The sequence below is a fragment of the Gasterosteus aculeatus genome, chromosome X, assembly GCF_964276395.1.
Source record: "Gasterosteus aculeatus chromosome X, fGasAcu3.hap1.1, whole genome shotgun sequence".
Taxonomy (NCBI): Eukaryota; Metazoa; Chordata; class Actinopteri; order Perciformes; family Gasterosteidae; genus Gasterosteus; species Gasterosteus aculeatus.
Window position 1 is genome coordinate 14,656,066 of NC_135698.1, and position 11,840 is coordinate 14,667,905.

Sequence of the window (11,840 nt, forward strand, 5' to 3'; positions counted from 1 at the left end):
CCATTCACCAACGCTTCGCTCCTTTAATTCTGGAACGTCTCCTGGTGGCGGAGCAGTGATAGGGACGTCTCCCTGTCACCCCCTGCAGCTGAAAGTTGTTCTCCCCTGCAGCTGTTGTCAGCGGTTAGGTGTTCTTTCCCCAACACCTATCCTTCCTCCTCAGCCAGAGCCAAAAGCTCCCTTTCTCTGCCAGGTCCTTTGTTGTCCTCCTTAGCCTCCCTCCGGTCACTCCTGCATCCCTCAGGCGTGTGGTTGACAAACCCAAGAACCCTCGGCAGCTTAAGTTAAATAAAACAATGCTAAAAGTATGTATATATATATATATATATATATAGTGAAAAGTTAAATCGTCAATTATTTATGGATCAATAATATTTACATTTTATGTAACAGTTCATAATTGATGTTGTTAATAGTTTTTATCTGTTGTTCACGCAAAACGTCCGTACTGGCTTTCTTGTTGTTAAAACAGGGAAATTCAGATGTAGCTCTTTTATCGCATTTCAAAATGTTAGAGGATTGGAATTTAATTTTAAGTTAGTTTAATTTGAAAGGTCAGAACACATGTCGCACCTGGCTTCCTCCCACACCTGCACTGGTCATAATGGAGGTGTATGTGTGTGTCTCTAGCTGTAGCTGTGTCTCAAAGCCGCTAGGCTGCATCCTTGTAGCCTCCAGCCCTCAGTGGCCTTCGCTGTAGACCTGAGCTGATCCTCCAACAACTGCATAGACTGAACCGAGCGGTCTGAAATGGGACTGTCTATCCTACGGGGAGACTTTCTGCTTGCGTCATCAGCTTTACTTCCACTGCCGCCGTTGCCTAGCAACCTGCTCTGCTTCACAGTAAAAGCCTTAAAAGCCCCAAAATTACAAAGTTACAGATATAAGGAAATAGGAAGATAACTTCTTATTTCATTTAATTTAGGAAGATATGCTTCTCCTCAGGTGCGTGATATATTTCAGGCTTAGAGAAGAAATTGTTTTGGTTATTATAAATTCAAATTAAATCAGCAAACACATTTATTAACTGTATTGACTTTTTTATTAAATTGACTTTTCACTAATAACTAGACGATCTGCCGTTAACAGGGCAGCGGCTCCTCCGAACGCGGTCGAGGGACGCAGCCCTCCAGGAGCCGATTTGGAGGACACAAATTCACTCGAATATCTACCAATAGACATTTTGTAATATAATATATAAAATCACATCTTAGTTTATGAAATCGCTTAATTACGTGACGTTGATAACAGATGTTTTTTTTAATTTAATAAGACTTTAGAACAAACTCCGTTAATCTCCTCTGCTTTAAGGTTGCAATATTACTTTTAGCTAAAGGTAATTATAAATGATAATAAAAAAAAGTTAAATTGCATTATACGCATGCATTATACATATTATTATTATACATTGACCGATTTAATTTAAATTTAAAATAACCGGAAAGTGTTCTTCTCTCAGCCTGAAATATATCATGATCCGTAGGAGAAGCGCATCTTCCTAAATTAAAGGAAATAAGAAGTTTATCTTCTTTATCTGTTCTTTACTAAGTGTGTCTGGTTTAAAGGCTTTTATTGTTAAGCTCAGCAGATTGCTAGGCAACGGGAGCAGTGGAGGGACCCCCGTAGGCCAGACAGTCCCATTTCAGAGACCACTCGGTTCAGCCTATGCGGTTGTTGGAGGACCAGCCCAGGTCTACCACGAAGACTGCGGAAGGCTGGAGGCTTCAAGGATGCATTCTAGCGACTTTGAGACACAGCTACAGCTTGTATCACAAACTCACTGGTGGAGCACACACACACACACACACACACACACACACTGTTCGAGCCTGCCATCTCTTAAGAGTTAGGGAGTGACTAATGTACAAGCACCAAAAGTAATAGTCATATTGAATGGAGGTCGTATTTTGTAGTTCTCATATTTATAACCTTTACTTAAAAAATAAGTGTTTATACTTAGAGAAAAAGTTAAATGAGTCACTTTGCCACCACTATCTTATATATGCGTTGCACTCCAGTTTAGGTTAACGTTATTTAAAATCCCTCTGCAGATGTGATGCCGTGTGGGTTGTTGTGAGTCCGTTTCGTCCCTCTAGCCTCCCTTCTTCACTGCATTGCCCACATTCCCCCTTTTTTTTTACCCACACGACCTTGTTTTCAACATGGATGCCGAAAAACCTCCACACACATCGCTGTTTATATTGCAGGAGAACCCGTCTATACAGCTGGTGTTGCACACCGTGGCTTGTAATCCACAGTCTCGTTTGAATGCCGTCTTGAGTTGAAGCCTACACATTTATTTCCCAAAGACGACACTGCGTAATTTTAGGTGAAAAACCCCGAGACAATACGAAAACCGACGCGGAATGGCGTCTGCCTGGGGCCCGGGAAGCTGAATAAAAGCAATGCGGCCTCCAAAAGACGAATCGGAGTGGGCGCTGCGAACAGATCGACAGATCAGCGTGTCTGAACTGCGAGGAGGCGGGCGCAGGCGCGCGAAGGATTCTGTTGCCATACATGTTCCCGGCTGTGTGAAGCGTTTCCTGCACTGGTGCATGGTGGTCGAACAGGAGGAATTGTTGGAAATTTTTCGGAGGTTAGTGTATAAATTGGTTTTTACCCAGTATGCATTATTCCCACAGCCATCTCTGAGACAGAGACGGAGTGACAGGCTGCGACCGGGATTCAAAAGACGGATAGGAAATACTGTTTAAACATGAATTACAAAATGACACCCAGCGAGTCAAAATGCTTAAGTTATCATTAATTAGCTCGACGTTGTTTCCTAGTTACAGTAGCTTGGCTGTGAGCTGAACGGATAAAGCTAGCTAGCAACTCCGGCTGCCACATATCGGACCAAGTCTACAGATATTGAGTCCCAATTGCTGTAATCTTACTAACGTGATTATCCGCAAGAAACAGTTTGCTTGTACGCCGCTAAAAAAAAGAAAGTCGTGACAGGCGGACAGTCGGTTAGCGTAGTTAGCAACGCAGTTAGCATGGTGGCTAACCCCGCTACGTTAACGTTACATGACATTATTACGTTTCGGCTGCGCATTCAACCATGCCGTCAGTCGAGTGTGCTAAACCGGGCAGCCTGATAACGACAGAACCGCTCCACTGTGTGTAACATGTAATCATGTTTTATTACAGAGGGACACAAGTAGCAAGTCATAGTGGTGCTAACATCGCAGCTAGCTAACCACCTCCAGATGCTGTGTTCAAAATATCAAGCGCCAAAAAACAGCTGAGATGCAGTAAGAGCCCCTCAGATCGGGGGCTGTCATCAGCATAGACAACACAGTAACTTGTTTTTCCATATTATTATGTCTTAGTGGTGTATACCGTTATATAGTAAGTAGTACAAGTTATACGTACTTCAATAATACATATTGAAAATATGAGTTTGGTTGTAATGTATATTGTTTCTTTACCCACAATAAACACATTATTACTCCTTTATTGCCAAGATGCAAAACCATTGATGTGTGCAATGCTATTTATTTTTCAGTTCAAAGGCACATCGATCCACATCAATGTAACAGCACGGGTTCGTTGTGCGTTTTATAAATGTCGTTCCCTTAGCCTGATATGAAGCCATTAAAAACAGACTCAACACGTAAGATTTTAACATGGAGCACAAAAGGTTTACTGCAGACATTTAATTTAACATACAAACAATGTTAAACAGGCAATTGGCACAGGCGGTTAAACATGACAAATTAATATGACCTAACAAAACAAAGGTAAAATAAACAAAAAAAAAACAGTTTAATGGCAGGTCAGGATTTAAAAAATAACTAAGATTAAGGATTATAAGGGTCACTAGTATATAGTGCAATATTTACAGTAATTAGTCCGATTTTAAGAGGAAATGTGAAGAGGACCATCCACCCTATAAACCACAGTCACTGACAAAAGGGGCATTAGTGTGGGTTGTGCTTTGTTCCCATAAAAGGCTTCAAGGCTCTGACTTGTGGCTACCAGTGTTAAAATCAAGCTGCAAGGCCTTCATTATGTATGTTTTATATTCCGTTTGCACATCAACACACGTGTCGCCCTGTGTGTTCGCCGTCATGTGGACAACACCATAAAGTTTCATACGGGGCTCCCCGTATGTTTGTGTGTCTTCTCCAGCAGCTGAAGCATGCTCTTGGCCCAGATAAACCGGGACTCCCAGGGAATGGAGTTTCACGATGCAGACGGGCAGCCGGTCACCCTCTGTCTGACGGAGGCTGTGAGCGTGTCAGGTGAGCTCCACTGAACTTCACTCGCTCGCCGTCGCAGCACGAGACTAGAATACAGATCGCGACGCACAACCAGCCAAATTATTCTTATTTCATAAGACGTGGAAATCCAATGCAAGACATTTTAAGGTACACCATGCAAAAGGTAAAGATGCATTCAATAGATAACACGTTATAAGCATATACTGTGAACAATATGATGCATGACAAATATGTGGAAATTAGTTGTCATTTTCTCCAAAAAAGCATTGTTTATGTCGCTATATACGTTATATATAAACAGTTAGTTGCTAGTTTATTGAGTTGCAAATTACCTCAAATATAGAAGCATGTTGCAGTAAATTGTATTTCAATGTGATAGTACAGTAGTACATACAGTAGTACAAAGAGTTAACAGTTGTGCAATGTGTTTGGTTCATGAATGAATCAATATTCATCAAATGTCTTCTTTCAGACTTTATAAGAGCAGTAACCTAGAAATTGAAAGGACGTTAATGGTCATGGTCAAGTATAGTATTTAAAGCTAAATAGGTCATACAATCCGTTCATTCTTATCTTAAGTTATTTCTACATCTGCTTTGTTTGCTTAATGTGTCCAAGGATGTCAATAACGTTTCTTTGCCATCTCTTTGTGCATTTGTAATAAGCCATGAGTGGATCGAGTCTGTCAACATGAGCGTGCCGGCTCCATTTTAAGGGATACAACCTCAGTTCCACGTTCAACCAAAACAAGATGACCTCGCAACTTTCACTATCTCCTTGTTCTCAAGTATTGTCCTTTTCACATGATTTTCCCAGATGGCGATCAGATGGAGAGCATGGACACCGTGAGCCTGCAGGCTGTCACTCTGGCGGACGGATCCACTGCATACATCCAGCACGACTCCAAATCGTCCTTTTCGGATGGACAGGTCATGGACGGACAGGTGATCCAGCTGGAGGACGGCTCAGCGGCCTACGTTCAGCATGTGTCGATGCCCAAAGGAGGTAAAATATACATCTAAAACCAGTTGTTATTTTGTATTTTACCCGCAGGGTGTAACACCATCTTACTACTGTGTGACTGCTGTTGAAATGTCCAGAAATTCCAGCTGAGCATAGGTTACAGTCAACTGCTTTCTTTTGTTTTAGGGGACAGTTTACAACTTGAAGATGGACAAGCAGTTCAGCTGGAAGATGGAACAACCGCCTACATCCACACACCCAAAGGTAAAAGGATTTTCCGTCTTTCGTCAAGTGTCTCATTTCGCACATTTTATTCAATAAAACCTGAACGTCCCCCTCCGTGTCTCCGTGCAGATGCATATGACCAGAGCGGCCTGCAGGAGGTGCAATTGGAGGATGGCAGCACCGCCTACATCCAGCACACGCTGCACATGCCCCAGTCCAACACCATCCTGGCCATCCAGGCTGACGGCACCATCGCGGACCTGCAGGCCGAGGCCACGGCCATCGACCCCGAGACCATCAGCGTGCTAGAACAGTACACCACCAAGGTAACCCTGATCAGACAGGTGTGCGGCCAGTCGACGCAACGACGCGTTGGGTTTTCCCTTTTTGTTTTGGAATCTTATATTGATGCTCTACTGCACTATGAAAAATAATGGATTTTTTTGATTCTGCTTATTCGTGTAAAGATTGATCCAGTCGAGTAAAGTAAAGTAAAAATGTACTTTGGTTAAATTGATTTTTTTTAAACTGGAGAAGTGGGGAGAAAGGATGCTGTAGATTCATCGTTATGGTTTATCTTGTGCAACATTTTTGCATATGTGGATAGCACAGCTGTGTGCGTTTGCGTTGTGAATGTTCATAATCGTGAGTGATTTGCTGTAATACTCAACTGTCCTGCTGCCGTCAGGTGGAGAACATTGAAAACCCTTTGGGGTCCTTCGGCAGAGTGGAAGCAGACAACGGCGTCCACATGCGGGTATCTTTTCTATAATAACTCATTCATTACTTCATTAAAAATCCTTCACCAGGGGTTACATTCACGTGTGTCTTTCAGATCGTGTTACAAGGTCAAGACAACAGGTCGGTGAGGAGCTCAAACGTAGGAGAGAAGTCTTTCCGCTGTGACTACGATGGCTGTGGAAAGCTCTACACCACCGCCCACCATCTCAAGGTAAGTGTAGGACTGTTTAAAGACAACATTTCCCTGGCAGCATCTTCCCGTTGATGTTTTTACTTTACATCTCCAGCCTGCTTTGTCTCATCCCTGCAGGTACACGAGCGCTCGCACACTGGAGACAAGCCGTACATCTGTGAATATCCAAGCTGTGGGAAGAAGTTTGCAACAGGTAGCCGTGGAAACCATTTCTCTCGGTCTGAGCTACCTTTGTCATTTCAAAGGCAACCAATATCTTTATCAATTACTTCTAATAATGCAAATGCAAAAATAATAACAGAAAACATGAATTAGAATACAAAAGATATTAAAGTGAAAATAACAGTTTTAACAAGCAGCACAATTTGTAAGCCATTTGTTATAAATATATATTTTTAAACAATTTACGTATTGGAACGTGTCATATTTAGGTCATTTTTGCCATATTGCATAATTTGGAGTGGAAAAAGATTCAGCCTTCATCAGATAATTTTGCTGGAATACTCAGGGATTCTTTATTGTTTGTTGTAATGCTTTTATTGAAGGCATCGACAAAAATGCTGTTATTACTGTCGTGACGTCCGCAACTAACACTTTGAGATCAAAAAGTACACACATATATATATAATATATATTGTATGTATATATATATACATACACACACACACACGTACATATATATACATACCCATAGGCACAAGTGACACTGTTTTTATGGTGTGTGATTGTTCTTTTCTTTTCAGGGTACGGACTCAAGAGTCACTCACGCACACACACGGGGGAGAAGCCATATCGATGTCAAGAACTGAACTGCTGCAAGTCCTTCAAAACATCTGGAGACCTTCAAAAGCACACAAGGACTCATACAGGTGAAACCCCAAGGAACAATATTCCTGTAAAGTTGCGTCTTTATGCAATCACACATGGGTCTGGCACAGATTTTATCCTCTGAAATGATTGCTGCTGTTTGATACGGAAGAGATATAGTATTTTGTTCGGAACTACCAGAGACAGGCACCTGTGGTTTGTAAAACCACGCCTCAGGGTGCTGTGCCTCTGTCCAGGCTGAACACACTACATGGTTTTGTATCTGAATGTGTGGAGTCGATTTTTCCCCACAAAGTGCTTGAGGACTTTTCAGCCACGGGGTCTCATCACAAGATGATTCTGTTTTTATTTTTGAATAAAACGTTTTGGTTTTTTTAGGGTTTTAAATCTCATTGGGAGAGGGAGACGGATAGAATACCACGTGGAACAACAAACTTTTTCATCTTCCTCCGTAATTTTTAAAAACAAACAAATACAGCTGAGTTCAAATGATTCATTTTCATAGTTGTTTACACGTTAAAACACAGGGTTATTAAAGAACTGACATATCTGTAAACCCCCTAACCGTAACATATAAAGTATGAAAATATAAAATTGTCTTCAGGAGAGAAGCCTTTCAAATGTCCGGTGGACGGCTGCGGCAGATCCTTCACCACCTCCAACATCCGCAAAGTCCACATCCGAACGCACACCGGGGAGCGGCCGTACTACTGTGCCGAGCCGAGCTGTGGCCGTTCGTTTGCCAGTGCCACCAACTACAAGAACCACATGAGGATACACACTGGTGAGTCCTTTGTGCGACACAGTCTGTCCCCACCGACTCGTCGCGAGTCTTAAAGTCCTGGTTTGGTGTCCCTCCAGAGTATAACACCCAGTTTTTAATATTAAAACCTACTTTTCTTCTTCTCCAGGAGAGAAACCTTATGTCTGCACCGTGCCGGGCTGTGAAAAGCGCTTCACGGAATACTCGAGCCTTTACAAACACCACGTGGTTCACACGCCCTGCAAACCGTACAACTGCAACCACTGTGGGAAGACCTACAAGCAGATCTCCACTCTCGCCATGCACAAACGCACAGCGCACAACGACACGGAGCCCATCGAGGAGGAGCAGGAGGCCTACTTTGAACCCCCAACAGGTCAGTATTTGTGTGTGTGTGGATATATATAGAGATGCAACGATTAGTCGACGGCCCAAAAATTAAATCAGCAACCCTTCTAGAGCGGTTTATTGGGCTGTGGAAAATGAGACGTCATTTTTACTTTTCATTTTAACTGTGACTGTTGAATACACATTTTGTATGATGTCCATTCCTAATGCCTAAAGGAATAAGTATATATGAAATAAATAGTTAAAACTAGACACTACGGTTTGCAGAAAAGAAAATGTGCACAGTATGAAACTGTACAGGAAATATTCACAGAATAAAAATAAATCACTGAACAACATGGAAGAAATGTATCAAACGAGGATAAAACAACCAAATGTTTACCCTCCCTTCAGACGCCATCGATGACCCCAACGCCAGCTACACCACGTCGGTTGTTGAGGCAGACGACTCTGGCTCAGAGCAGGTTCCCGTGGAGGGCTCGGACATGATTTGTCAGCAGCACGTCGCCTTGGTAACGCAGGAGGACGGGACCCAACAGCAGGTAATGACACTATTAATTATTACTTATATTCCCAAGAATGTTCGAACTGAGAAATTATTGCGCTTGAACACATAAGCTCAATATGTAATAGAGAGTCCGCTGCAGTAGCCGCATGTGTGGTTAATTCATCTAACGCTACATTAGCTAATGTTACTTTGCAGCTATTTCATCAAATAAAATGACCCAACGTGGTTAAAACTTTAGTTTCCATGAGCGTTGGTGGTCGTTTCAAATCTTAAATCAAAAACTCCCACGATCCCACGCTACTTCAAGACCTCATCAACGTTCCCCTTTGTTATTGTTGGACTGAGAGACCGTCAGTGGCACTTTGCGTTTAATTAAAGTAATAACGATACAACGACAATTAAACAAAATGCTTTACACGCTAAAATAAATAACAACTCATAGTAAGATCATCACCATATAAATATATATCCTCCGAATACACTGTACACTGTTTGTCCCCAAATGTCACATTATCAAAAGGAAGTATTTTCCAATCCAAATATTGATGATATATATTTCTTTAACCATTCTTGACTCTAGAAGGACATTTTCTTTCCTTATTCCAGGCTGAAAGCCTTCTGTCCCATTTCCTAACACAACACTTGTGACCGCGTTGTTAATTTCACGTTTTCAACGTTCTTCTGTGTTTTGGGATCAGGTCAGCATCTCCGAAGCGGACTTGCAAGCTATGGGTGGAACAATCACCATGGTAACTCAGGAAGGCACAACCATAACCATCCCGGCCCACGAACTGACGACGCACGGCGGTCACTCGGTCACCATGGTAACAACAGATGGCTCAGAGGAACAGGTAACCAGCTGTCCGGCCGCCGTGTTCATTGTGCAAATATGTTGTGGGAATGATTGACTTTGGGGTATTTTGCGTACCCGACTCATTATCTGTGGACCAAATCAGGAACAACGAGGGGGAAATGGACCGTAAACAAAAGACAACTCTGGTTGTGTTTTCAGCTGTCTATAAACGATTTAATAGATGGTTGTACAGATGGATAGTTACTTTGTTAATCCTGCGATATCGTTCATCCTGATTATTTATGCAGTCCAGAGGTGATTTATTAAGAGAGAGCGAAATTGATCCCCTTCTATATCTATATTTATTTAGTATTTCCACTAACTGACGTGTGATTGATTGGGGTTACGCCCGGGTCTCTCGTCTGCCTCAGGTGGCCATCATGACGCCGGACATGGCCGCGTTCCAAACCGTGGAGGAGGCCGGCTACAGCCAAGAGCAGGATGACATTCATCCTGTCACATTACTCGCCACCTCCAACGGCACTCACATTGCTGTGCAGGTTGGTAGAACGACACCGTAGGAGTGAATACGCCGGTGGGTTGAGTTTCACATCTGCGGATTTGTTTAGTTATTCAGAAGGATAAGAAGAAGAAGGAAAACAACCGGAAACGTCTGCCATGTAGTGTAAATGCAGACTATCTGTGAAATGGAACATTTGGGAACAAAAGTTTGGCAGTAGAGGCCCATTGAATTCAGAGGTATTAGTTATACACTTGGTATGGATCTGACACTGCAGTGCACTGCATTTGTGATTGATTTATTTTAATGTCCACTACACTCAGTGTGCTGTCATCCATACGATAAACAACAGGAGTTTCAGTCATTACGGTATTTAAATGAATGCCTACCCGGATCCCACCCCAGCTTTAATACGTAATTAAAAGTCATTGGTATGGGGTGGGGTTCAGCTCAGGGGAATTACTTCCTAAAATTATCATAATCTTTAATCCATACAAAAATAGATGTGGTTTAACTACATATTATTGTAATCAATTCAAAGGACTAAATTAGCTTATCAAGCCTGAAACCACAGATTATTATCTCATCAAAGTTTACAGGTCTCATGACTTTACCTTAACAGGAAAACCCTGTTTTCATTTGTCCCTTTAGGGTCTTTCTGTCATGCTAATTACACAGCAAACCGCTTATTCCACCTCTTACAAACATGTGACCGCCTTTTAACGCATTGGTCAGTCAAGCCGGGGTGTTCGTCTTTTGAGGTGGTAGTTAGCGATTAACGACTGCTATCAGTGTGTCGATAGATGTGTGTGTCATTTCCATTGTTTTCCTTCTCTGTAGCTCAGCGATCAGCCTTCGCTGGAGGAAGCCATCAGAATAGCATCAAGAATACAGCAAGGGGAGTCGCTGGGCCTGGATGATTGATGAATGAATTAGGATTTTAAAGAAAAACACATCTCACTTGGACTATACGAGAGAAATCACACGTCTTCCTCCATGTGTTTTTTCCTTTTTTTCCCTCTAAAGAACTTAGCTTTTATGTGTACATAGGATTTTGATAACTGGACTTCTACTCTGCTTCTTTGTTCCCGTTGGGAGAGGGGAACATGCCTTCTTATGTTTATGGTGCAGAGTGCACAGTTGAGTGTACAGCTAATGCTATTTCTAATAAAGAAAAAAAGAAGTGTCATTTGTTGGTTGTAATTGATTTTTAACACTTGAATTGGAAGTGTTGTCTATATATAAAATTGAATTGTTTATTACAATATACACTATAATATAAAGTACCAGTCAAAAGTTTTGGACACATTTTCTCATTGAATGAAAAAATGTATCCAAACTTTTGACTGGTACTAATTATTTATAAACGCCAACTAAATAAGAAAAGATATAAAACAAAAGTATTAATGCACCACAATTACTGACACACAGACTATTATGGCCTGTTTAGCAAATGAATATTGTGAATAAACAAACTTACCGTGAATAAAATAAATCCTGAGTATGACCTTACAGGTGAAGAACTCAAATAGTTTTTATTATATTATTTGAATATTAAATCCTGTAAAACTATTGGAGGTTAATCACATTATGGCCGAAGGGTGATTATATTTATAATTTTAATTATTTATAATTATCATGACTTCAATGATCTAGCCGACTAATCAATGGACGCGCTCAACGTAAATGTGTCACTCCGGTAACTTGAGAAGGGCACGCGGCATTGGCG

The 11,840-nt window shown here is 41.7% G+C and overlaps 1 protein-coding gene across 7 annotated transcripts; it reads left to right on the forward strand.

The window, feature by feature from the left end:
- Positions 1 to 1,910: 1,910 nt before the first annotated feature.
- Positions 1,911 to 11,300, forward strand: znf143b (zinc finger protein 143b). Of its 7 annotated transcripts, none has more exons than XM_040161870.2 (15): positions 1,911 to 2,596; positions 4,138 to 4,250; positions 5,046 to 5,234; positions 5,379 to 5,456; positions 5,547 to 5,743; positions 6,106 to 6,174; positions 6,253 to 6,369; positions 6,469 to 6,544; positions 7,095 to 7,220; positions 7,784 to 7,963; positions 8,091 to 8,318; positions 8,684 to 8,832; positions 9,497 to 9,649; positions 10,023 to 10,186; positions 10,952 to 11,300. In XM_040161870.2, the coding sequence occupies exons 2-14, from the start codon at positions 4,148 to 4,150 to the stop codon at positions 10,170 to 10,172; spliced, it is 1,815 nt and encodes a 604-aa protein (XP_040017804.1). In that variant the 5' UTR covers positions 1,911 to 2,596; positions 4,138 to 4,147; the 3' UTR covers positions 10,173 to 10,186; positions 10,952 to 11,300. The 7 variants fall into 7 exon arrangements, with proteins under 7 accessions (XP_040017804.1, XP_040017800.1, XP_077939023.1 ...); XM_040161866.2 differs by having other exon boundaries at positions 10,023 to 10,151; XM_078082897.1 differs by having other exon boundaries at positions 1,938 to 2,596; positions 4,141 to 4,250.
- The last annotated feature ends 540 nt before the right edge of the window (positions 11,301 to 11,840 follow it).